This window comes from Acomys minous (assembly GCF_964271855.1).
Source record: "Acomys minous genome assembly, chromosome: 5".
NCBI lineage: Eukaryota > Metazoa > Chordata > Mammalia > Rodentia > Muridae > Acomys > Acomys minous.
The window spans coordinates 118,764,355-118,791,987 of record NC_140494.1 but is presented as its reverse complement, the minus strand read 5'-3'; the positions used below and the strand labels follow the sequence as shown (position 1 = coordinate 118,791,987).

Here is a 27,633-nt window from a genome sequence, read left to right as displayed (position 1 = left end):
CGTGACAATTATAGGGTCACGTGAGCGCGCCGGCCGCTCGGCTCGGCTTGACCTCTCAGAGCAGTTTCAACTGATTCGGCCGCGCCTGGTAGGTGGTGATGGAGCGTTCTCCGCCCCCGGGAGAGTCTCAGTAACCTAAATTGGACTTGCTCGGAGGAACCTAATGACCCTAACCAGCAGGAAATAGCTAAAAAGAGCTACGCCCTCTCTCCCCCACTAACTTTTCTTTCTCTCTTATCTAGTCTTGGGGTCCTGAAAGTGATTGCGGTGGAGAAGGGAGAAAGAGATATAAATAACCCCAATAAAATAAAATAGATTGAAAAAAAAAATACTAGCTACAGGCATAGGTGTTGCTTGTGTGTAAACCAGATGACAACACTGGATGTCATTCCTCCTTAGGTACTGTCTACCTCTTCACCCCCACCCCAGCCCTGCCCCCAGTAGGTTCTGGAGATGCACTCAGATGTCATGCTTGTGAGGCACATTACCACCTGAGCTCTGCGTTCTTAATCCCTCCATTGATTAAACCCCAAATTTCACCAGCATATTCTCTCTCTCTCTGTCTCTGTGTCTCTGTCTCTGTCTCTGTCTCTCTCTCTCTCTCTCTCTCTCCCCCTCCCCCCCTCACCCGGAGAGATGGGGTAGGTAGGGAGAAGATTTCCAGAGCCATTGTCAAAAGAGCAGAGTTCACAATCACATCCACAGGATTGGTAGTTGAGAGAATTCAAATAAAAATCAAAGGTAAGAATACTAGGTCAAAATAGGGGTTGAAGACTGAGGCAGTGCCAAGGCACTTTGTTACACCTCACTTGAAAGAGTCACAGGATGAACGAACTACACTCAAAGGAAGAAATTAAAATCACTAAGCAAAGTGCCTGGGCGTGGTGGCACATGCCTGTAATCCCAGCAGAGGCAGGCGGATCTCTATGAGTTTGAGGCCAGCCTGGTCTACAGAGTAAGTTCCAGGACAGCTAGGGCTACACAGAGATACCCTGTGTATTAAGCAAAGTTCTTAGAGTTTCTTGAGACAATAGTCCATTCATAATGGACTTTTTTTTCCTTGGGGGGGGGGCGGGTTTTGAGACAGGGTTTCTCTGTGTAGCCTTGGCTCTCCTGGACTCGCTTTGTAGACCAGGCTGGCCTCGAACTCACAACGATCCGCCTGCCTCTGCCCCACCCCCACCCCCCACCCCCCATCCCCCGAGTTTAAAGGCATGGGCCACCACGCCCAGCCATGCTAAAGTATTTTAAAGAACAAAACAACTGAGGCTTGAGGGATGACTCTTGGCTCATACTGGACTTTTCAATGACCCTCTAACTAGTACATCAGGTAATCAGAAAATTCATGAAGTGTAGTAAGTTTTTTAAAATGTAATGCAAAAACATTCAGACTCTAACATAGAGATAGTAGCGAAATCTGAATGAATAAACATTCACAGCCTACAATGACTGCCAAGAAACGGACTCCAGTCCTCAACAAGAGCACACACCCTCAATCCCAACAACTCTTACTGAAGTGAAGACAGACAAATGGACAGGAAACTGGCTGGGTGTCGTAGTGGACATCTTTAATCCTGGAACGTTGGAGGAAAAGCAGAAGGATTATTTCTTTTGAGATAGGGAATCTCTGTGTTGGCTGTCCTGGACTCTCTTTGTAGACCAGGCTGGCCTTGAACTCACCGAGATCTGCCTGCCTCTGCCTCCCAAGTGCTGGGATTAAAGGTGTGCATGCGCTACCACTGCACTCAGGTTAAGCAGAGGGATCTTTGATAGATTGAGGACAGCAAGGACAACAAAAGAAACTACCAAAACCAACCAAACAAAATAAAACCCAAATAAAACAGACACACAATGAGTTCGAGGCTAGCCTGGTCTACAAAAGTGAGTCCAGGATAGTCTAGGATACATAGAGAAACCCTGTCTTGAAAAAAAAAAAAAAAAACCAACACCACCAACAACACACACACAAAAAAACCAGACACACAAAATGAATATGTGTGCTGGCTAGTTTGGTGTTAATCTAACACAGTCCAGAGTCTTAGGAGAAGAGAGATCCGCAATGGAGAGGAAAAACAAAAACAAAAACAAAAACTCCAGAAGATCAGGCTGCAGACAAGTCTCTGGGAGCATCCTTTTAATTAGGGGGGTTGATGAGGGAGATCCCAGCCCATTGTCTGTAGTACCACTCTTGGGCTGGTGGTCCTGGGGGCTGTAAGGAAGCAGGCTGAAGCCCAGCGCAACGCCTGTAATCCCAGCACTCAGAGAGGCAGAGGCAGGTGGATCTCTGTGAGTTTGGAGGGCCAGCCTGGGGGCGGGAACAGGCTGAGTAAGGTGAGCAGCACTCCTCCACGGTCTCTGCATCAGCTCCCGCCTCCCAGGTTCCTGCTCTGTCTTCCTTCAGTTATGGACTATGAAGAGGAAACTCTTTCCGCCCTAATTGGCTTCTCCTCGTGGTGTTTGTTTTCACCACAGCAATAGTCACCCTAACTAAGACAACGGGGAGCCGCAATAGTACACGTGCTAGTTAAGGAATCTGAAATGGGAGTCTTAGCCAGGCATGATGAAGACATCTCCTTTTGACCCTCAAGTAGGTGGCAATGTGCAGTGGGAAGTGAAAGGTATGTGGAAAGGTATGCAGAGGGCCTGCAAGTAAGGACAGGGCCACCTTGGCTAACTCCCATAAACCTTGTGTTCCACATGCATCACCATTTACTCTCTGTGCCTTGCACAAGCTACCTTATCTTGTCTGGCTAAATCACACGTTAAGAGCCAGTCCAAAAAAAAAAAAAAAAAAAAAAAAAAAAAAAAAAGAGCCAGTCCAAAGGTCACATCCCTTGTAAAAAGACTTTCTCAGTCATAATCGGGCCTTCCGTGTTCTCTGTTTCTACACTGATTACTCTTTTTTTTTTTTTTTTTGAGACAAAAATCTGGATGTGCTGTCAGATCGTAAATTCCACCTTTGACCTCATTTCAGAGCTATAGATATAAAAATTAATTAATTTAACCAGCTGCCTCTAATAAGGAAACAATAGAGGAAAAATAACCATATAGTAAACACTATGTATTACATATGTCAGTATTAAACATTTACCATCAAATTGCTGGCAGTGTTGGGCCTCTGAGATAGCTCAGCAGGCAAAGGCATTTGCTCTGTGCTCTGATAATCTGAGTCCATTCAGGGTCCCAGGACCCACACAGACTCACAGAAGCTGCTCTCTGAACTTCACATGCATCTAGTGGCATGTGCACACATGTACGCACGTGCATACACACACACACACACACTTAATTTTTTTAATTTCAATTCAGATTCCACCAGGCAGGCATTTACCTCCTGAGTGGAAGAGCACTGTGGACTTGAGAATTCTAAGTATGAAGGATCTTAACAAACTTGAAAGAAAAAGAGGACCCAAAGAGGGCTGGAAGTAGGAGAAATGCCACCAGATGGAGACTGGGCCAAATGGAAACACTGGCTGGGAAGGAAACAAAGCAAGGTGCTTTACTTTGAACTAGGCCATCAAGGCATTTTTATTTTCACCCAAAGAAGTTATGTGTCAAAGATGTCAAAGTTTAATCTTTCAGGTAGAAATACCGATAATAGCTATTTAAGACACTGTAGACCTGGAAAATCCATATTTATCAACAAATTGGTAGACATTGTAGTCTTTTCCTCACACCGGACAAATCCCTCATATACTTATTTGTATTCCCACTTCCCTAAATACGTGGGTTCTTCTATTCCCCCATCATCTACACATCCTTTAGAACTTAGCCCAGGAGTCATGGAAGGCCTTGTGCTCACAAGGCACTCAGGGAGCCTGGAATGTTAAACACATCCAGGATTGTCTCTGCAAAGGAAGGGATGCATATAGCCTGTCATCTGCCAGAAGACTGAGAGCAGATAGTACTCTGTGCTATCTACGTGGCTGAGACCACACACTGGATCCTTCCAGGGACACTTATGTGAGCTTGTTTTTTTTTTTTTCCCTTTCTTTCTTTCTTTGTTTTTTTTTTTTTTTTTTTTTTTTTTTTTTTTTGGTTTTTTGAGACAGAGTTTCTCTGTGTAGCCTTGGCTGTCCTGGACTCACTTTGTAGACCAGGCTGGCCTCGAACTCACATCGATCCTCCTGCCTCTGCCTCCCGAGTGCTGGGATTAAAGGCGTGCGCCACCACGCCCGGCTTCTTTCTTTGTTTTTTATTTTTTATTTTTTGAGACAGGGTTTCTCTGTGTAGTCTTGGCTATCCTAGACTCACTTTGTAGACCAAGCTGGCCTCGAACTTACAGAGATGCCTCTGCATCCTGAGTCCTGAGATTAAAGGTGTAGGCCAACATGCCTGGCCACACCTGACCTTTACGTGAGCTTCTTTTTCTCCCATGTGTTTTACACAGAGTTTTGATGTAGTCACGTCTGATCTGTATTTTAAATTAATCTCCTCAAGGAGATTTATGAGTGCTTTATTGTGCACACGAAGTTGAGTTAATTATCTCCAGGAAAGTTTTCACCAAACTGTGCTGTGCTTAAGTATACCTAAAATAAACCACTGGAGGGCAGACTCCTCAAGTTTGAACCTTCTTGCCTCTCTGCTGGTCATAGGAATTGTTCTCTCTCTCTCTCTCTCTCTCTCTCTCTCTCTCTCTCTCTCTCTCTCTCTCTCTCCAGCAGATCAGCAAGTACACTGTGGTGATAGAATAAACGATGAAATGATGACCCAATTCATTCTTGGGGTGGCAGGGCTTAAGGAGGCTAGCATCCTAGCTAATACCCTCCAAGGAAGCATAGTCGTTTAGCACGTGTGCTATGAGGGGAAGACCTGTGTGAAGCACCGCCTCCTCCCCATTACTTCCTCATGGCTCATTGTAGTCCCTTTGCTTGTTCCTGTCCCATCAGGACCACATGATGAATGAGACCATTGTGTCCTTACTGCCTAAGCCAGGATCTGCTGGCGGGGAGTGTCCAGCTAGTACTTGTCCAGCGAATGCATGAAGGAAGCACTTGTGTTGTTAGATTGCCAAGCCCAGCCTGACTCAGTGTGTAGAGAAGGGGGCAGCCCGTGGAGAGACACAACGGTCAGGAAGAAACAATGATGTGTTCACCCAAGGATCCAAGGTCCTAGAACAGCCTGGCACATGAGCAGACATTTCATGAGTATGTGTGGGTGGGTGAGTAATATGGACAAACCAAAGCATAGGTCTGTGGAGAGTCTGGGGTGGCGTCAGAGGACTGCAGTGTGTGGCTGGAAATAAACAATGCATGAAGCAGGATGAAAAATAAAGACTGAGGTGGAGAATTATTGAGTCACACACTCTGTACCAGATATATGTGTGTTAGTTACTTGTCTTGATGTTGTGATAACCCACCTGACAAAAACAGTTTAGGAGCCAGGCAGTGGTGGCACACACCTTTAATCCCAGCACTCAGGAGGTTGAGGCAGGCAGATCTCTGAGTTGGAGGCCATCCTGGTCTACGGAGTGAGTTCCAGGACAATAAGGTCTACACAGAGAAACCCTGTCTCAAAACAAAACACCCAACAGCAACAACAACAACAACAAAAAAGCGCAACTTAGGAAGCAGGAGTTTATTTTGACTTACAGTTTGAGGGTATTGTCCACCATACAAGGGAAAGCACGCAGCAGCAGCAGCAGCGACATGAGGTGGCCGGTCACATGTGTCCACAACCAGGAAGATGAAAAGGATGAACAGCGATGCTCATCTTGCTTTCTTCTCTTCCTTCCGTCTAGGACTCTCAGGCTTACGTTGAGAGTGGGTGTGGCGGTTTGAATGAGAATAGCCCAATAGGATCATATATTTGAGCGCTTGGTCACCAGAGAGTGGAAGTGGATGAATGGATTACAAGAATTTGGAGGTGTGGCCTTGCTGGAGGAAGTGTGCCCCTGGGGTTGGGCTTTGAGGTTTCAAAGGCCCATGCGGGCGGGGTGGGGGGTGTGAGAGGGGGTTGGAGGGTGGGGGGATGGGGGGTTGGGGGGTGGCTACACAAAGAGACCCTGTCTCAAAAAACAAAACAAAACAAAAAAATCATGAGGCTGGAAGGGTAGTGGTTCAGGACTTTTCTGTTGGTGTTTTGTTTTGTTTTGTTTTGTTTTGTTTTGTTTGAGATAGTGTTTAATCTTTGTAGCTCTGGCTGTCCTGGAACTAGCACTGTAGACCAGGCTGGCCTTGAACTCACAGAGATTCTCCTGCCTCTGACTCCTAAATGCTGGGATTAAAGGTGGCTCAGGACTTTAATGCCAGCACCAGGGGAGGCAAAGACAGGAGGATCTCTATGATCTGGAAACCAGCCTGGTCTATGACGGATAACTATGATGTTATCTTAATTTTTTCCCTCATAAATGCAAAACTGACTCTAAGAAATAAAATAACTTGACTAAGCCTTGATAGACTGAGTAAGGTCAGAAATGAAAATAAGGAGGAAAGCAAGAAAAGATCTTTGCACGGTCTAATTTTATTATTCATGTAGCCAAGGTTGGCCTCCAAAACATTATGTAGCTGAGGGTGACTTTGAACTTCTGACCTTCCTGTCTGTGACATGCACCACAACATACAGTTTATATGCTTCTAGGGATCAAATCTGTGACTTAATGCATGAGAACACAGAACTCTGTCAAGTGTGCTGCATTCCCAGCTCTCTTTTTTTTCTCCCCAAGACACAGTCACTCTGTGTAGCCCTGGCTGTCCTGAACTCACTGTGTAGACCAGGCTGGCCTCGAACTCACAGTGATCTGCCTGCCTCAGCCTTCCGAGTGCTGGGATTAAAGGTGTGCACCACCACCACCTGGCTTCCCGGCTTATTTTAATATTTAACTCATTGAACAATTGTCTGAATTGTCTTTTTCTAGATTATATATCTGATTGAGTCATTTTCCTCCACTAGAATGTTTTTGTTTTTGAGACAGAGTCTGTCTATGTGGCCCAGGCCTACTATCTCTGCCTTTTGAGTAGCTAGGATTACACACATTTGTCCCCATGCTTGGCTCAAGCTCCAGAATTATTTTGTTTTGTTTTGTTTTTCAAGACAAGGCTTCACTGTGTGTAGCTTTGGCTCTCCTGGAACTCACTCTGTAGACCAGGCCAGCCTTGAACTCACAGAGCTACACCTGCCTCTGCCTCCTGAGTGCTGGAAGCCACCAACCACCCTGCCAGAATTCTTTTGTTGTTGTTGTTGTTAATGTGTATAAATGTTTACCCTGCATATATCTAAGTGCATTGTGTGTATGCTTGGTGACCACAGAGGAGAGACAAGGCCACCAGACTGTAGTTAGGGACACAGAAAGCCACAATGTGCCTGCTGGAAACAGAACCCATGTGCTTTGCAAGAACATCAAGTGCTCTTATCTGCTGAGCCATTTCTCCAGCCCCTCAGTCTCTAGAACTTTTACTGGCTATATAATACTGTCAGAACAAACTCCAACGTTACAGTCAAGTGTCCTAGCTTGTGTCCTATTGCTGTGAAAAAAACACCAAGAACAAAAGCAACCTGAGGAGAAAAAGACTTATTTTGCTAAAGCTTCCACCACAGGCCATCACTGAGGGACTTCAGGGCAGAGCTGGAGGCAGGAACCGATGCAGGAACACTGCCCACTGCCATGGTCCTTGTTGCTGGCTCCGCCTGCTTTGTTTTTGTTTTTATTTCTATAACCAGGACCACATGCCTAGAGATGGAACTGCCCACAGTGGACTGGGTCCTCTCACACACAGGCCAAGCTGATAGAATCATTTCCCTAATTGACTTTCTCTCTTCCCAGATGTCCCTAGCTGTGTAAAGTTGACAAAAACAAACAACCCCCCCAAAAACAGCAAACACCTGGCCGCTGTCATTTCTCTTCTTTCTGCCCCTCTATCAACTTCTGATCCATTTTCCTCTTTGCTCACAGGCTGCCTCAGCTTCCCTGTGACCTCTGTTCTCTTGTGACCTCCGTGTTGCCCAAAATGCATGATGGTACCCTCCCTCTGACAAACCCTGATTTTCTAGCTTCAGGAACATCTGCTCCCTGATTGGTACCTGGAGACCCCACTGTTGCCTCCCTCAAAGGTGAGGCAAATCGGCAGTCATCCCCCCAGACAGGTCAAGTACCTTTGCTGTAACCCATAGTCTTATCTCTACACTGTATCTCTCCCCACTGCTAATCAGACATAACAATTGATGTAGATAAATTGTTCAGTCCCTGCCCCATGCAGCACGAAGCACATGGCTGTGTCTTAACCATCCTCACACACCCACAACATAAGTCCATACTGCTTTGCATCAAGTTAGGGGGCTTTTGTTTGTTTATGTTTTTTGAGCCAGGGTTTCTCTGTGTAGCCCTGGCTGACCTGGACTCACTTTGTACACCAGGCTGGCCTCCAACTCACAGAGATCCACCTGCCTCTGCCTCCCGAGTGTGCTGGGATTACAGGCGTGTGCTACCATGCAGGGACCATGTTAATCTCTGTATCATTCCAATTTTAATATATGTGCTGCCGAAGTAAGCGCTTGTTTGCTTTTTTGTTTGTTTGTTTGTTTGTTTGTTTTGAGACAGGGTCTCACTATGTAGCCTTGGCTACAGAGTTCTGCTGCCTAGCCAGTGCTGGGACTAAAGGTGTGCATAACCTCACCTGGCTTGTTTTGTCTTCTGAGACGGAATGTTGGTTGTTGGTTGGTATACAGCTCAGTCTCCTGAATGCTGGGTGACAGGCCTGGTGTGTGTGTGTGTGTGTGTGTGTGTGTGTGTGTGTGTGTGTGTGTGTGTGTGTGTTGTTAGATTTCTGAGGCAGTGTAAATAGGCTGAAGACAGAAGAGACTGAGTCTGGCCTTCAACAGATAGGACAGCGTTGATTAGTGCTCACAGTGAGGGAAACTGAGGGATCTGCCAAGAGGAGAGCTGGCCAAGATCCTTTATAGAGGCGACGCCAGGAGCTTGAGGAAATTGTTGCAACTGTAGGGAGTGATGTGTTTCTCCTCCCTGAAATTGTTTGCCCACAGCAAGACAGACTACCTTGGAAGGCAGGCTGTCTCAACGGACGTTCCTTCCTTCCTATATAGACCAGTAACAGCTGAACAAGGCACTTAATCAGTGTGTGGTGTGTGTGTGTGTGTGTGTGTGTGTGTGTGTGTGTGTGTGTGTGTGTGTGTATGTGTATGTGTGTGTGTGTGTGTGTGTGTGTGTGAGAGAGAGAGAGAGAGAGAGAGAGAGAGAGAGAGAGAGAGAGAGAGAGAGAGAGAACATGTGTGTGGGTGTGCATGGATGTGGGAGTCAGAAGAAAATGTCCAGAATCATCCCTGATTTCCCTTCTACTGTATTCGTTGAAACAGGGTCCCTTAGTCAAATGCAGAATCATCGATTTGCTAGCCTTGCTAGCCAGCTTGTTCTGGGGATCTCTTGTTTCAACCTTCTGAGGCTGGGATTACAGGTGAACCACAGTAACTACTCATAACTTGCATGGTTTCTGGGGATCTGCACTCTGTTCCTCGGGCTTGCTCAGTGGGCATTTAACTGCTCAGTCTAGATGTTGACACTTTTTTTTTGGGGGGGGGGTGTCTTTGAGACAAGGTCTCTCTGTGTGGCCCTGGCTGTGCTGGACTCACTTTGTAGACAAGGCTGGCCTCGAACTCACAAAGATCCACCTGCCTAAGCCAGGTGTGTGCCATCACACCTGGCTTCAATGTTGACACTTTTGACAATCAACAAACATAACTGGAATAGTGACCCCCCCTCTTTTGCAGAAATCCAAAGGTGCTTGGAGCCTTCTAAGATTCATCTTGGAGGTTTGTCCTGGCAGCTGGACTCTGTAGACCTGGAAGGGACTGGGCCCCCTCAGGCAGCAAAGATCATGCTGAACTGTTTGAAAACATCATTTTCTTGGTAGAGAAAGGAGAGGCTAGTTGTCTTCTTTGAGCTACTAGTCATTCATCCTGGCTGATCAGACGGATCCCCAAATAAGGATATGATGTACAAGCGTGTGGCAAAGTATTTAAAGAAGGATTATCTCAACTTCTGATAATGACTGCCATCGGAAGAAATGCTTCTAAGACCGATCTCTGCCAGTTCGTCTTGAAATAACTCTGTGCTTTTTAATGGCAACACAGCTGAAACTCCATGGCGATCACCCTGACTAATTAGACCTTTGCTACCGCCGCTGCCAGATGGCAGCCCGTAGGTGATTAGCGCTATGACTCAGCAGGACTAGCTTGGACAACCTTATTTGATTTTATGGTTCTGCTAGAAGTGGCCATTGTGACTGTGGCCTGGCTTGATGTTCCCTTTAAGCATCAAGTGGACAGCTATCTCTACTTATATGCTTTCTACCTGACTGCACCTTTCCACTGATTAGAAGTTGGTTAGACGCACTTAACAAAGAAAAGCACCACTAGCAACATGAGATTTAACCATTACAGTGTTAGTGATAATGCAAGTCCATAGAGCAGACGTGAGCTGTTATGAATTCTTTCTGTGAATTCACACATCAGGTTTCTGAAAAGCCCTAGGCTCAGGGCTGGGGTGACGGTTCAACAATTAAGACTGCTTAGTGCCCTTGCAGAGGACCCAGGTTCGATTCCTAGGGTTTGATTCCTAGCAGCCATATTTGGTGGCTCAAAAACCCACGGGGTTCTAGCTCCAGGGGGATCTGACACCTCTGGTCTCAGACACTCATAACAAAAGTCCTAGTGTCTTCTTTCGTATGATAATGGTTACATATCTATGTATGCGTGTATATACGTATGTGTATAATTAATATCTTCAGACTCTAAAGTTCTATTCTGTTTTTTTAAAAAAATGTGTTCCAGATGGTTCTTGGATCATGAGATACTGTAAAATATCAACTGTGAATCAAAAGTAAGTAAAAACCTCCATTTTTGTTTCTGTTTATTTAAATTTTGTTTTGTGGTCTTAGTTTTTTGTTTGTTTGTTTTGAGATGCAGTCTCACTCTGTAGCTGTAGCTGGACTGAAACGTACTACATACACCAGGCTGGCCTTGAACTCATAGAGCTCCCTTACCCCTGTTTCCCCAGTGTTGGGATTAAATGTGTGCACTGCCATAGCATGCCCAGCAATGTCCTCTGTTTGTACGACAAATGAAAAATGAAAAGATAAGTGGCTCAAGAGCAGCCTTGGAGACCTGACAATGCCATCAGATGACATGGGGTGACGCCCTCAGCCTCTTTGTGAAGGTGCATTGAACAGACATCTGGCTGGGCTGGCATTGACTGAAGCACTCTCGCAGTAACAGTAAGAAAGCCCAGGACACCTGGCAGGCTTTACAAAGAAAATGTTCCCCAAAGGAGGGAACACATGGTCCATCTGTTTCTCTGCCTACGCAGTCTCCTGGAGCAGCTGTGCGTGACCGGTAACGCTGACTGCTTCTGGAGGTGGCTATCAAGAGGCTAAGCATGGTAGGGAGGGGCATAGATCTTTTCATATGTTTAAAAACGTTTTTAACATGTAAATATGTGACACCTATATAGTTTAATTTCATCTTCCTTTTGTCTTCCTTCACATATATATATATATATATATATATATATATATATTTTTTTTTTTTTTTTTTTTTGAGACAGGATTTCTCTGTGTAGCCTTGGCTGTCTTAGATTAGCTTTATAGACCAGGCTGGCCTCGAACTCACAGTGATCCACCTGCTTCCCTTTCCCAAGTGCTGGGATCACAGATGTGTGCCACCACGCCTGGCTCCTTCTTATATCTTTCTATCTTTAAAGAAAAAAATTTTGATGATGTATTTATTTATTATGTATACAGTGCTCTGCCTGCATGTACACCTGCACGCAAGAAGAGGGCACCAGATCTCATTATAGATGGTTGTGAGGCACCATGTGGTTGCTGGGAATTGAACTCAGGACCTCTGGAAGAGCAGCCAGTGCTGTTAACCTCTGAGCCATCTCTTCAGCCCTTTTTCTATCTTTTTAAATATTAAACATTTAAAAAAATTATGTATATGTATGTGTATGCCCATATGAATACAGGTGGCCTGGGAGGCCAGAAGAGGGTGTGTGGGATCCCCTGGAACAGGAGTTACATGCATTCTGAGACATCCAACATGGCTGCTGGTAGCCAAGCTCAAGTCTCCTGGAAGAGAACCAGTGCTCTTAACTACTGAGCCAGTTCTTCAGTCCTTCCTTCCTTCCTTCCTTCTTCCCTTCCTGCCTTCCTTCCTGCCTGCCTTCCTTCCTTCCTAAACAGAGAATCTTATTTTACTACATAGCCAAAGCTGGCCTGAAACATGAAATCCTCCTGCCTCGGGACCCTGGATGCTGAATCCAGGCCTGGGGCACACTCCTTGGCTTTTCAGATTTAGCTGTCTGAGGTTTTGTTCTTTTGTCTCGGGAACTGTAGTTCTTTTCAACCTCAGGCTAAGGCCCTGAGGGAATCATTGCCAGCGTTTCCTGTGCAGCTGAAGTTGCACTCAACCACATGAACCACACCTCTCTTAACCACCAAGAGGGTGTGGCTGCGCGGAAACAGAACCACAGGGACTGATTGTAGGAAATCACTCAATCCCAGCCTGGTTGCTCACTGGGATTTTCTAGCTAGTCCTGGGAGCTTCACCAACCATTCTTTATCTTCCTCTCTTTCTCTCCCACCGTGGTTCTCCCACCTTACCTCCCTGCCTTGACTAGTAGCCCAGGCACCACTCTCCACACCCTCTCACCCTTTGGTTTTTCAAGTCAGGCTTTCTCTGTGTATCTCTGGCTGTCTTGGACTCTCTTTGTAGATCAGGCTAGCCTCAAACTCAAAGAGAACTGCCTACCTCTGTCTCCCTGAATTTACAGAGATCCACCTACCTCTGCCTCTGCCTCTGCCTCCCTCGTGTGGTAAGATCACATGCATGGGCCACTGTGCCCAGCTAAAGATTTTTTTTATTATTATTATTATGTATACAATGCTCTGCCTGCATATACACCCACAGGCCAGAAGATGGCATCAGATTACATTATATATGATTGTGAGCCACCATGTGGTTGCTAGGAATTGAACTCAGGACCTCTGGAGGAGCAGACAGTGCTCTTAACCACTGAGCCATCTCTCCAGCCCTAAAGGTTATTTTTTAATTAAAGACTTATTTATTGATTTATTTGTGTCTGTGTGTATGTGCATGTGTATGCAGGTACTTGTGGTCAGAAGGGTGTGTCAGATTCCCTGGAACTGGAGTTACAGGCAGCTGTGAGCTGTCTGATGTGAGAACAGCACATGCGTCTGACTGCCGAGTGGTCTCTTCAGCCCGAGTGACTCGTTCCAGATCCTGGCAGTGAGGCCTGAGCTAGATATGCATGCTGTAAGTCATATCTTCTCTGCTCTGTAGACTGCCTGTTTAATCTGTTGGTGCTGCCATCTGCTGAACAGAAATTCTGTTTTTGTTTTTGGGTTTTTGTTTTTTGGTTTTTTTTTTTGGTTTGGTTTTTCGAGACAGGGTTTCTCTGTGTAGCCTTGCCTGTCCTGAACTTGCTTTGCAGACCAGGCTGGCCTCGAACTCACCAAGATTCGCCTGCCTCTGCCTCCCGGAGTGCTGGGATTAAAGATGTATGCCACCAAACCTGGGTCTTATAACTGTTTTTTGGGGTTTTTTTTTTTTTGTTTTGTTTTTGTTTTTGGTTTTTTGAGACAGGGTTTCTCTGTGTAGCCTTGGCTGTCCTGGACTCGCTTTGTAGACCAGGCTGGCCTCAAACTCACAGCGATCCGCCTGTCTCTGTCTCCCAAGTGCTGGGATTAAAGGCGTGCGCCACCACGTCTGGCTTTTATAACTGTTTTTTAAATCTGTCTTTTTCAGAGTGAAAAAAAATGTTACTCCGTGATGGGAGGTGGTGGCGCACACCTTTAATCCCAGCGCTTGTGAGGCAGAGGCAGGCGGATCTCTGTGAGTTCGAGGCCAGCCTGGTCCACAGAGTGAGTCCAGGACAGCCAAGGCTACACAAAGAAACCCTGTCTCAAAACTTGCCCCCCCTCAAAATAACAATAATGACAATGGTTTGAATTAATGCTAAATGACAACATACATAGCCACCAGATTTACATATTTGTAAGTCTGACGCCCCAGCAAGTTCTCAGCTAGTTTCCTGCTCTTTGGGGTAGTGCTCAGAGTAGACCTGAGGATTGGATGGTGAGAACCTGTTCCTTTAATGGCTAGAGTGTTACATTATTCAAGAGATTAGTCACTGTTCAAAAATGGCCTGGTAGCCTACATTACATCAACATCATCTGTTTGGTGGTGTGTTTGTTTAATGCCAGTAGTGAAGGGATCCCAAGGGTAACCAGTTTTTCCACCAATATTAGTATTTCATCTGGTTCAGTGTGGCTTGTGACAAGACTGTATTCAAATAAGCTTGAAAAGACAGCAAAGAGGGCCCGGAAGTGTTGGCGCACACCTGTAATCCCAGCACTCAGGAGGCAGAGGCAAGTCGATCACTGTGAGTTCGAGGACAGCCTTGTCTACAAATTGAGTCCAGGACAGCCAAGGCTACACAGAGAGACCCTGTCTAGAAAAAAACCAAAAGACAGCAAAGGGGCTGCAAGGATGCTCATGCAAGACTCAGGATCTAGTGCTGGGTCAGATGGTTGATGCCTTTTGCTCCTCCAGCAGCCAGCATAGTACTTGGCTCTAAGAAAGCTAGCCAGGAGGATGGAAATCTAGAGGTCAGGTCCTGCTTAAAGTCTCAATGTCCTATGTCTTACAACTAAAGTGTCTTTAGGCAATAGACTCTAGCCATCTAGTTGTGGCATGCAATTTATGATGTTTTGTTTTCATTTTTTTGAGACAGGGTTTCTCTGTGTAGCCTTGGCTGTCATGGACTCACTTATGTAGACCAGGCTGGCCTCGAACTCACAGTGAATCCTCCTGACTCCGTCTCCCAAGTGCTGAGATTTAAGGCGTGCGCCGCCTTCATCACCACCACCACAGCATTTCACTCTCTATCCAGGTCAGCCTGGAATTTCCTCTGTAGAACAGGCTGGCCTAGAACTTACCCTGTAGCCCAGACTGGTTTCAGACTCCTGGGTGTTCCTTGTCCTTGTGACTTCACAGTGCTGAAATAACAGGTGTGAGCTGCCACACTTAGTGGCAGCCTTTACTTAATACCTCATAGAATCATACTACTAGCATCCTGAGGACCTCAGACGCTTCATGGCTTCCTGCCGGGGCATCTCTTCACCCCAAATGTCCTCCATGTTGATTACCTGAGAGAGAAATCCTCTAAAATATAAATGCAGCGTGTGTACCTCTTCTCTATTTCTCCTCTGTGAGTGTTAACCATTCTTTCCTCTGTACCGACCTCTGCGCGTTGTCTAAACACCTGTTGCTCACCCAGTCACTCGTCACTCACTACTCTGCTTCCAGGCATTGAGCTACTGCCTGGAAAGTTAAATAGGACTTTGGCAGAAGGAAGCCTGGCTGGCTGTGGTGGTTCCTGCTAGTAGGCAAATGCTGGAGAAGCCGATTCAGGTGGACCGTGAGTTTGAAGCCAGCCTGTGTTACATCAGAGGAGCTGGGGAGATGGCTCACTTACAAAAGAAGCCCTCCGGCTGCTCTTCCAGAGGACCTGTGTTCGATTCCCAGCATCCCCAGCAGGCTGCTCACAGGAGATCTAACACTCTGTTTTGGTGTCAGCAGACACCTGCACTGGCATGTGCGTTACTCAAACACACATACATATCATCAGAAATAAAAATAAAACCTTGGAGGAAAGAAGTGCATGTCACACAATGGACCTGAGTTCCATCCCCAATACTCTCCTACAAAGCCTGGATCAGCGGTGTGCATCTGTAATTCCAGTGCCTCGAGTGTGTGTGTGTGTGTGTGTGTGTGTGTGTGTGTGTGTGTATGTGGAGATACGAGTCTCCCTGGACCTTGCTGGCCAGTCCAGCCATATTGGCAAGCTCCAGGTTTAGTGAGAGACCCTGCCTCAAATAAATAAATAAATATATATAAATAAATAAGGTGTGGTGTGATTGAGGGAGATAATTCTTGTCAACCTATGGCTTCCATATGCATGTGTACACGTGTACCTACACACATATGTACACACATGTAGATACATGTCACACACAAATACACCATACACACCAGATTTAGGAACTAGTGTTTGAATGTGTGCAAAGCAAGAGGTGATGATGTGGCTGAGTATTGATTGGAATCCGTGCTCAGTCTGAGAAACAGAATGCTGTCTGCACTGCATCTTGGATTCTCAGTTCTTAGGAAGTGAGGGCATAGGATCAGATGTAGACAGTTGTTTAAAGAGACTAGAGTCGCTAGGGCACCGGCTGGGCTGATATGGGCCAGGGGAAGTCCTCAGTTTCATATGGAGCCTAGAACCGCCTCAGTCTCTTGAAGCGTTAGAACAGGGTTTCTCTGTGTAGCCTTGCCTGTCCTGGACTTGCTTTGTAGACCAGGCTGGCCTCAAACTCACAGCGATCCACCTGCCTCTGTCTCCCGAGTGCTGGGATTAAAGGTGTGCGCCACCACTGGCCGGCTGCATTATCACTTTTAGCACATCAGACTTTAGTGTTCACTGCAATAGTCACTGGCATTACAGTGGGCCCTATCAGCGGTGTGTCAGTGGTAGAGTGTTCTTACCTGAACAGAAGATGTGGAAAAGAGGAAAGGAGAGGACAAAGAGATGCCTCAGCAGTTAAAGGCTCTTTGTACAAGCCTGGCGACCCCAGTTAGAGTCCCAGAACACATGTAAAGGCAAAGAATAGACCCCCCAGTTATAAGTGAGTATATACCATGTGAGTCTTTCTGCTTCTGGGTTAACTCACTCTGTATGATCATTTCTAGTTCCATCCATTTGTCCACAAATTTCAGAATTTCCTTGTTTTTAATAGCTGAATAATATTCCATAGTGTAAATGTACCATGGTTTCTTTATCCATTCTTCAACTGAGGGACATTTAGGGTGTTTCCAGGTTCTGGCCATTATGAATAAGGCTGCTATGAACATGGTTGAGCACATGTCCTTGTTATGTGGTGGAGCATCTTCTGGGCATATTCCAAGGAGTGGAATAGCTGGGTCTTGGGGTAGGCCTATTCTCAGTTTTCTGAGAAAGTGCCAGATAGATTTCCAAAGTGGTTGTATAAGTTTGCATTCCCACCAGCAATGAAGGAGTGTTCCCCTTTCTCCACATCCTTGCCAGCATGTGCTGTCATTTGAGTTTTTGATCTTAGCCATTCTGATGGGTATAAGATGGAATCTCAGAGTTGTTTTGATTTGCATTTCCCTGATGATTAAGGAGGTTGAGCATTTCTTTAAGTGTTTCTCAGCCATTCGATATTCCTCTGTTGAGAATTCTCTGTTTAATTCTGAGCCCCAACTCTTAATTGGGTTATTTGGTTTGGTGATGTTTAATTTCTTGAGTTCTTTATATATTTTGGATATTAGACCTTTGTTAGATGTAGGGTTGGTGAAGATCTTTTCACAGTCTGTAGGCTGTCACTTTGTTCTGTTGACAGTGTCTTCTGTCTTACAGAAGCTTCTCAGTCTCATGAGGTCCCATTTATTAATTGTTGACCTTAAGGCCTGGCCTAAAAGAATGTCCTATGAAAGTCTTCACTTACCAGGAGATTGGGATAGATGTGAGGACATCCTATTGGGACTCTAGGTGAGAGAAATATGGGAGAATTGGGAAATAGAAGGATCCAGAGGGTCCTAGAAACCTACAAGAAGAACATCATGACAGGCAGATCTGGACCCAGGGGCATCTACTTAAACTGCTGCACCAACCAAGGACAATACATGCAGTAAACATCAAATCCCTACTCAGATCTAGCCAACGGACAGGACATTCTCCACAGTTGTGTGCAGAGCGGAGACGGACTCTGACGTGAACTCTGGTGTCCCATATTTGACCACTTCCCCTTGGTGGGGAGGCCCGGTGGCACTCAGAGAAAGGATAAGCAGGCTACCAAGATGAGACCTGATAGTCTGTGACCATATGGTGGGGGAGGAGGTCCCCTTCCGTCACAGACCTAGGGGAGGGGAATAGGGTAAAAAGGAGGGAGGGAGGAACGGGAGAAGACAAGTGAAGGGATAACAATTGAGATGTAATCTGAAAAATTCCTTTAAAAAATGATATATGCCCCAAACACTCATCGCATGCATGCATGCACGCACATACACACACACACACACACACACACACACACACATACACTTTCTTCCTGGTCTTTTTGTTTGTTTGTTCGTTTTGGGTTTTTTGTTTTTTGGGGTTTTTTTGGTGTTCTAAGACTGAAAAAAAATGAAAGAGAGACAGGATCTATACCAAGAGTTCTCCTGGCATGTGTGAGGAGGCGTTGAGACAAATTCCGTGGCAGTTAGACAGTGAACTGCCTGCCAAGATGGAGAGGAAGGAACAAACCATGACCTTCTACAGCCCTGATGTCTCCAAAATAAAAGGGGACCGGAAATACCAACGGGTGAGGAGACAATGTAGGTCAGAGGGGAGGAAGAGGGCTTCGCCTGAGGACAGAGCTAGGCAGAAAAGACCACCTGAGACACTCTGACTTTTAAAAAGAGATAAGGGAAGAGGCCTGCAAATCAAAGCCACGTAGGGGTATTGGAGGAGAGCGCGCGAGGAGACTTCAGGGACCTGAGGTTAGCATCCTGGACAATATTTCCCTCATCCTTGTAGCCTACTGTTCCTACCAACAAACAGTCGATGTCACCCCAGAAGCGACAGCAGTATGTGGATCAGGCTTACACCTACACCCGGATGTTCTGCGGCAGCCTCTCTGGCTTCAGCCTGCTGCTGCTGATCTGCACATCCCCACTGAGCTGGGTGCAGTTCCTGGTGACCAACAATGGCCTTGAGCTCAACGCAGGACTCTGGACTCTATGCAGCCATGAGCTCTGCTGGAGCCACATACCCAAGCCACCCTGTGAGTGTCACGAAAGTCAGTGTCACAGGCCCCACAGTTCCAGGGCTTTCTGCCACAATGTGCTTTGCCTTTCTTTCTTCAAGATCTTTGGATTGGAGATAAGTTGTGAATGACTGTCTATTTACATACACACACACACACACACACACACACACACACACACACACACACATATCCTCTTTCCTTGATTCTTGTCCCAAATGATTAAAAGCTAGTAGTATTCAGGCTGGGAGGCAGAGGCAGGTGGATCGTTGTGAGTTTGAGCCCAGCCTGGTCTACAAAGCGAGTCCAGGACAGCCAAGCTTACACAGAGAAAGCCTGTCTCAAAAAACAAACCAACAAAAAAGGCTGGCCGTATTCTTTGGGTAAAACTCTTTTGATATTTATAAGATGCTACTATGGAACAGCTTGGAACAGGTTTGGATACAGGTGAACTGTTTTTTGAAAATTTGGACCACTTCTCCTTCTAGATTAAGGCTTCTTTTTGGCATGTACAGCTGGGCCTTTCTTGAACTGGAGGCCCTAAGAGTATTGAAACTTCGACAGCTAAGCTTGCTGCCCTTCCGAAGCTGAAATCAGAGCTGGGGACGAAGCTCACTAGCAGAGTATTCACCTGCCATATACAAGGCCCTGGGATCTGCCCCCAGCACTACACAAAAAAGTCTTGCTTTAAAATTTTGAGTTAAGAATGGACTGTAATGGCACAGGCACAGGGTTTCTCTATGTTATCTTGGTAGTCCTGGACTTGCTTTGTAGACCAGGCTGGCCTCGAACTCACAGAGATCCACTTGCCTCTGCTTCCCAAGTGCTGAGATTAAAGGAATACACCACCACACCTGGCCATCTTTTGAATATTAACCTCAGTTTTGGAATATGTCTCTGGTATTTGAACATAGGCAGCAGGATGACATCACCAGTCCCCAGTTCTGCAAAAGAAAAATAAAAATGGAGTGTTCTGGGCGCAGTGTTGCATATCTTTAATCCCAGCCCTCGGGAGGCACAGGCAGGCAGATCTCTGTGAGTTCGAGGCCAGCTTGGTCTACAGAGTGAGTTCCAGGACAGCCAGAGCTACACATAGAGTGACCCTGTCTCAACCCCACCCCCACAGAAAATGTGGAGGGCTAGGGTGTGGCTAAGTAGGCCGAGTGCTTGCCTACCATGCACAAAACATAAGCCAGGTGTAGTGGCACCTGGCTATAATCCTAGCACCCAGAAGGCAGAGACAGGATGATCAGAATTAAGTTTGAGAAAGCCTAGGATACACAAGACTTTATCTCAAAAAGAAAAAGTGTCATGTGATATTGTCTCAGAAAAAATAAAAAATAAAAAAGCTATGCTAAGCATGGTGGTACATGCCTGTAATCTTCTCCCTTAGGAGACTGAGGAGGAAGATGGTGAATCTGAGACCAGCCTGGGTTACATAGCCAGACCTGTTTCAAACACCAATCTCAGGGTGTGTGTGTGTGTGTGTGTGTGTGTGTGTGTGTGTGTGTGTGTGTTTTCTTCCAGAGCTGAGGACCGAACCCAGGGCCTTGCGCTTGTTAGGCAAGCGCTCTACCGCTGAGCTAAATCCCCAACCTTGTGTGTGTGTTTTAACATCTCTGTGTTAACTATTTTTGTGTATGTGTGGGTATGCATATGTCACAGCACACTTGGGGAGGTCAGAGCACAACTTTCTCTAGTTGGTTTTTTTCCTTCTACCCTGTGAGTCCCAGGAATCCAACCCAGGTTGTTAGGCTTTGCATCAAGTGCCTTTACTCACTGAGCCATCTTGCTGCCCTACCTACAACACACACACACACACACACACACACACACACACACACACACACACACAGAGGGGGGGAGAGAGAGAAATCATGTGAACTAGTGTAAGCTTAAAGGGTGAACTTTTTAATATATAAGGAAGAAAGCCATAAGCTGCCAAGAGCAGGAAGTGCAGAGGGCGTGACAGGACTCAGGACTGGGCTCTCCGACAAAGACAACCAAACCAGTCGCACCAACTCTCTAAGTCCAGTTGACCCTCATCTTTGTTTATGTTTTGTTTTATCTCTATAGTCAGGTTTTCCTGTTTATTAGTGTGTCAGTGCCAAACGGTGATATCCAGCTCGTTAGTTCACACAAGCAAAAGAGGAAATCGACATTTCCAAGTGTAATAATCAAATGGCTCCAACTTGGCCCAGGCTCCTTTGTTTCCGGTTCCCTTAGCTGTATTCAGGTAGCTACAGGCAAGGATTGATAGGGCGCTTGGGGTATCAAGAACCAAGTGCTGTTAAAAAAAAAACAAAAACAAAAACAAAACTAGGTCCCAGGGCTTCCTGAAGCTTTTCGAGGTTACATGGATGCTCAGTCTCAGTCTTTAGAAAACAAGCTACTTTTAAGTTATTTTCTTTTTAATCTGACTAGCTTGTTGGAGGCCTCAAAGCAGTTCACTGCCATGGTTAAGCTTCTGATTATTTTTATCCTAAGGAGCAGGCTGTAGAGAACAAAATGAAATTTATGAGGCAGATCTTTTTTTAATGTAAAATTTTAATTAAGCATGTGTGGATGTGCATGTGTACAGATGAGGGGAGTTGCCAGCCGAGTCCAGGAAGGATGTTGGATCTCCTGGATCTGGCGTTTCAGACGGTTATGAGCTGTGCATGGGTTCTGGGAACCAAAGTTTAGCCTCTGCTGGAGCGGCACATACTCTTAACTGCTCAGCCATGTCTCCAGCCCCATGGAGCACATCGTAGAGTCCTTTTGGAGAATCCTTTGTTTTGTTCAGCTTTGTATTCTTTTTAAGGTTCTTTTTAATTTTTAAAAAAGACTTAGTTTAATTTTGTGTGCACTGGTGTTTTGTCTGCATGTATGTCTGTGAAGGTGCCAGATTCCCCCTGGAATTAGAGTTACACACAGTTGTGAGCTGCCATGTGGGTGTTGGGAATTGAACCAAGATCCTCTGAAAGAACAGCCAGTGCTCTTAACCACTGAGCCATCTCTCTAGCCTTCTTCTTCTTCTTCTTCTCCTCCTCCTCTTCCTCCTCTTTCTTTTAGACAGGGTCTCTCTGTGTAGCCTTGGCTGTCCTGGACTCCCTTTGTATACCAGGCTGGCCTCGAACTCACAGCGATCTGCCTGCCTCTGCCTCCCCAGTGCTGGGATTAAAGGCGTGCGCCACCACGTCCATCACCACCACCCCTTTTTTTAAAGGTAGGGTGTCAAGTAGCCTTCTCTGGCCTCCAACTGACTATGCAGTTGAGGACAACCAGGAACTTTGGTCCCTCCTGTCTCTATATCGTAAATGCTGGGATTTGCTGTGTGTATCACCTCACCTCAGAGGACAAAATTGAAATCATCTTGTTTGTTTGTTTGTTCATTTGTTTATTTTGAGACAGGGTCTCACTATGTAGCTCTAGCATTCTTGAACACTCTCTGTAGACTAGGCCGGCCTTAAACTCACAGAGATCTATCTGCCTGCTTCTGCCTTCCAAGTAACGGGACTCAAGGCGTGCGCCACCTTTCCTGACAAACTAAAATAATCTTGATACACAACTTTTCTTTCCCTCTAGGTTGCTTGGAAACTGTATTTGAATTTCTAAGCTTAAATGTGCTAAGAGAGGCTGCATGTTTTTGTAGGCCCAGCACCTTCGAGGAATCCACAGCATTATCCTGTGCTCAAGGCTAGCCCAAGAGTGCCTACTGAGTCTCACTTTTGAAAAGCAGCAGTGTGCGGGGCTGGAGAGATGGCTCAGAGGTTAAGATCATTTGCTGCTCTTCCAGAGGACCTGGGTTAGATTCCAGGCACCCACATGGTGGCTCACTACCAGTTCCAGGGGCACCTGACACTCTCTTCTGGCCTCCCTGGATGCTAGGCACAGTGTGGTGGACAGGCATACATGCGGGCGGAACACTCATACTCATAAAATGATAGATGCAAAGTTATAAACACTCACACACATAAGATAATAACAAAATTAAAAGAGGGGTGTCTCAAGTAAAGTGGCAGGGTGCCCGGCTAATGTCAACAAAGTCCTGGGTTCAATTCCAAGCACTGAGGAAATGAAATTAAACGAAGCAGGAGTGCTTCTAGAATTTTTCTGTGATAGAGATGAGCTACTTCTTGCTTCAATTAGACACTAGAGAGGCATGCACGGCCCGTCCAACGATGCTGAAGAGATTGTTAAGACTACAGTAGCTCAGAGAAGCTTCTACTCTCAGTTGGGAATTTCCTTCTGTTTATTGAGTATTCACTAAAATACTGATGGGGATGCTGGAGCAGGGGTGGTTTCCAGGTTAGGGATGCACCTCCCTCCCTTACTCTCAGAGCAACATCCACTCCGCACCGTCAGAGCTAAGAGAAGAGAGAAGAAAGGCAGAGTTGATGGTCAGCCTGGGCTACACGGTGAGCTCCAGGCCAGCCAAGCCTACATAGTGAGACCCTTTCTCAAACAGCAGAGAGAAAGAGACAGAACAAGAAGAAAGAGGCTGGCAACTTGGGTAAGGGCACTGGTGTGAAAGAACTCTTCCAGATTCCTAAAAATGAGAGAGAGAGAGAGAGAGAGAGAGAGAGAGAGAGAGAGAGAGAGAGAGGATGCGTTAGGGGTATTAAATCCCTGTATTCTGGTAAGCCCTTGAAGACTATACTTCAGGGGCTAGAGAGATGGCTCAGTCAGCACAGTGCTTGGGGTACAAAAGCGTGAAAATCTGAGTTTGGATCCCCCCACACCTACGTAAGTTAATAAAACAATAGAACAGGTGCAGAGGCAGTGGCTGTAACCCCAGCACTGGGGAGACACACAGACAGACAGACAGACAGACAGACAGATCCCTGGAGCTCACTAGCCAGCCATCCCAGCTGAATCGACAAGTCAGGTTTAGTGGGGGACCCTGCCTCACAAAAGAAGATGCTGAGTAGTTGAGGCAGACACCCAACATTGACCTCTGGTCTCCAAATACACTCACACACTTGTGCACACATGTACAAGACGCAAACACACACCCCTCGCCCACAAATAATGTTGACAAAAGGCACCTGAGAGGGCCTAGGGGTCCCGCTCAAACTATGGCACCAGCCAAGGACAATACAGGCGGTAAACTTCAAACCCCTACCCAGATCTAGCCAATGGAAAGGACATTCTCCACAGTTGAGTGGAGAGCACCTCATATTTGACCATGTCCCCTGGATGGGGAGGCCTGGTGGCACTCAGAGGAAGGACAGCAGGTCACCAAGAAGAGATTTGATACCCTATGAGCATATACAGAGGGAGGTAATCCCCCTTAGGAACAGTCATAGGGGAGGGGAATAAGGGGAAAATGGGAGGGAGGGAAGAATGGGAGGATACAGGGGATGGGATAACCATTGAGATATAACAAGAATAAATTAATTAAAAAATGTAAAAAAAAAAAGGCACCTGAGAAAGAAATCCTTGTTGTAAAATCTTCAGGACTACACCTCACGTGATAGCATCATACCCACACTGTACTCAGAGTAGAAAAATAATACAAAACTTGGGAGGCTGAATCAGGCTAGGCTCCCTTACACTCTGTTGTCTAAGCAGGCTATAAACTCAGTAAATACTGAGGTAGAGTAAGATCCTTTCTCAAAAGGAAAACAGCAACCACCCAGGCACGGTGATGCGTACTTGTAATCTCAGCACTTAGGAGGCTGAGATAGAAGGATCAAGAGTTCAAGGTTGGCCAGGCGGGTGGTGACGCATGCCTTTAATCCCAGCACTTGGGAGGCAGAGGCAGGCGGGTCGCTGTGAGTTCGAGGCCAGCCTGGTCTACAAAAGCACAAAGCAAGTCCAGGACAGCCAAGACTACACAGAGAAACCCTGTCTCAACATACCAAAAGAAAAAAAAAAAAGAGTTCAAGGTCCTCAGTTCCATAACAAGTTTGGAGGTAGCCTGGGCTACATGAGAGCAGTTGTAAACAAGAACAACAATATATGGTAAAACAATGAAAAAATGCTAATGATGGCTATTTATCCTGGTTTTTGTTTTTTGTTTGTTTGGTTTGGTTTCTTTGAGACAGGGTTTCTCTGTGTATCAGCACTGGCTGTCCTAGACTGTCTGCCTCTGCCTCCTTGAGTGCTGGGATTAAAGACATGTAGCCCCCTGCCTGGCCCAGGATGGTTACTTCTTTTAAATTTTTATTTTATTTTATTTTATGTGCACTGGTGTGAGGGTATCACACCCCTTGAAACTGGAGTTACAGACAGTTGTGAGCTATCATGTGGGTGCTGGGACGTGAACTCAGGACCTCTGGAAGAGCAGCAGCGCTCTTAACCACTGAGCCATCTCCTTAGCCCTAGGATGGCTACTTCCAATCAGTGAGAATATGGCTGACTTTCTTCTTATTTCATTATACTTAATGATCATTGCAGTATTTAGATTGACCATATATTGCTTTTAGAACTAGAATTAGAAACAAAAAAGTCTTAAGCTGGTTTGTGATGCCAATCACTCCTTTTATAAGTTAATTAACATGATAGGAATATTCTTTTTTCCCCCCCAGAGACAGGGTTTCTCTGTGTAGCCTTGGGTGTCCTGGCCTGCTTTGTAGACCAGGCTGGCCTTGAACTCACAGCGGATCCACCTGCCTCTGCCTCCCGTGTGCTGGTATTAAAGATGTGTGCCACCACTCCTGGCGGGAAAAAAAGGTATTTTAAGTGACAACGACAGCTTAGTAAAGAGGATCTCGTTAGTGTCCATGGTACTACGAGGCAAACTCCATTTCATCTTCTTTGGTCCTATTCCCTTCTATGAGGCTTTATCTAGCTTAATTATTTACCTATTTTGTTTGTTTGACACAGGGGCTCAAGTAGCCCAGGCTAGCCTGGAACACACTGTGTAGCCCAGGCTGATCTAGGACTCCCTAGCTCTCCTGTCGCCGTCTTCTGAGTGCTGGGATGACAAGTGTGTGTGCCCCTCACTGTGCCTGGCCCTCCAGCTTTCTGTGAGGACTGACCAAGCCTTTGCTCTTCCGCTTGGAGATTATCTCCACTACTCAAGGGCCCTGTTCATCATCTCGGTCCTGTGCGCGCTTGCTGGCCTTGGCTTGCTCTTCAACTCTTGCCGCCCTGCAGAGAGAATCGCGTCCTCTGAGTTGGATCTGAAGATGGCCATCCTCAGCTTCTGCTCAGGTAGGGACTGGCAAGGCAATACACCAAGGAAAAACAGCCAAAGGAACTGAGCACCTCTGGGGGCTTCTACACTCCTTCCTACCTTTCCTTCCCTTTACCGTCACACGCAGCGGCCAGCTCCCTGCCCTCGCTCATTGCATAGAGCACGCCCCCACCTGGCTTACCCCCCCCCCCAAGGAAGAGGACCTCTCCTTTCTCACATCTTGGCTAATTCCCAAGTTTTAAAACCGTTTGATCTCTGCCATGGATATGATCCCTGCGAACGAAGGAGGAGCTCGGGTAGGGGTGGGGGTGGGGCTGGGGGTGGGGGCGGGGTGGCAGCCAAGGCCGATGGAAGACACTGATAGAATGTGACATCTTTTCTTCTGGTCCCAGCTGTCTGCTTGCTCCTCTGCCTCAACCTGTTTCTGGCCCAGGTTGAATGGGACACAAAGAGTGCCATGGAGTCAGAGCTCCTGTGGGCCTATTATCTTAACTGGTGCAGTGACGTCTTATACCTCTGTGCTGGTGAGTCAGCTCCCCCTGCTCTGCGCTTAGAAGGAGGGAAGGGAAAATCCCTTGTGTAGCAGGAGGGTAGAATGGAGATGAACTAGACACATGGCAGGTTTTCATGTGGAGAGGCAGTGTGGTGCGGTGGGCAGGGAGCTGACAATCAAAAGCCTAGAATTAGTAACTTGTTCTCTCACAAAATGAGGTGTGGATGGGTTAAGTCATTTGCTTAAGGGTACACAGAAAACAATAGCGCCATTATTGAAATCCGAGGGAGTCAAGCTTTATTCTAACAAGAATAGTGTAAGGCAGCACAGTCACTGGAGGATAAAATAACTGAGGGGGGGTAGTGGGTGGGAGAATGTACTGTAAAGAGGTCTCTTTTTCTTTTTCTTTTTTGGTTTTTGCAGACAGGGTTTCTCTGTGTAGTTCTGGCTGTCCTGGACTCTCTTTGTAGACCAGGCTGGCCTCCAACTCACAGAGATCCAACTGCCTCTGCCTCCCGAGTGCTGGGAATAAAGGCGTGCGCCACCATGCCTGGCTTTTGAAAAGAGGTCTTTTAAGACTGAATTTGAAAAGATGAATACCACTTTTAAAAGCTAAAAGACTGCACATCTGTAATGCGGAACTTTGTTAGTTCGAGGCCAGTCTGGTTTACAAAGTGAGTCCAGGACAGCCAAGGCCGTTATTACACAGAGAAACCCTGTCTCCAAAATCAATCAATCAAACAAACAAACAAAAAAAGACGATCTGCCTGTTAAGCTACATCTCAATTTTTTCCCTCCTCTAGGGGTCATCTCTTTTCTCAACTACATAACTTTCCAGTCTCATTCTGCCGATCCAAGTGCCAATCAGATTCCACAGCAGAGGCCCAGGCTGGACTTTGGTCCAGTGCCAACACTACTGCCTGCTACAGCAGAAAAGCCAAGTCCTGAGATGCAGCTTCTAAGTTGGAGAGAGGAAAAACATCCAAGTACAGGAGGGGGAAATCAGCCAAATGTGAGAGGGGGGAAATCACCAAGTACAAGACTGTGACGGGAACAGGGAAGGCTACGTCCTGCTGCCTCAAACATAGAGAGAAATGATCGTGCAAATACGATGAAACCTCCTGTTATCATGTGTCCATAGTAGCATTAAAGCTAAT

General features: G+C 46.3%; 1 protein-coding gene across 2 annotated transcripts; it reads left to right on the top strand.

The window, feature by feature from the left end:
• Positions 1–53: 53 nt before the first annotated feature.
• TMEM202 (transmembrane protein 202) lies at positions 54–27,633 on the top strand. 2 transcript variants are annotated; one of them, XM_084781415.1, is made up of 6 exons: positions 54–88; positions 10,775–10,831; positions 18,629–18,875; positions 25,851–26,000; positions 26,376–26,507; positions 27,280–27,633. In XM_084781415.1, exons 3-6 carry the CDS (start codon positions 18,656–18,658, stop codon positions 27,522–27,524), a joined length of 747 nt encoding a protein of 248 aa, XP_084637541.1. In that variant the 5' UTR covers positions 54–88; positions 10,775–10,831; positions 18,629–18,655; the 3' UTR covers positions 27,525–27,633. The 2 variants fall into 2 exon arrangements, with proteins under 2 accessions (XP_084637541.1, XP_084637540.1); XM_084781414.1 differs by lacking the exons at positions 54–88; positions 10,775–10,831 and adding an exon at positions 18,262–18,413.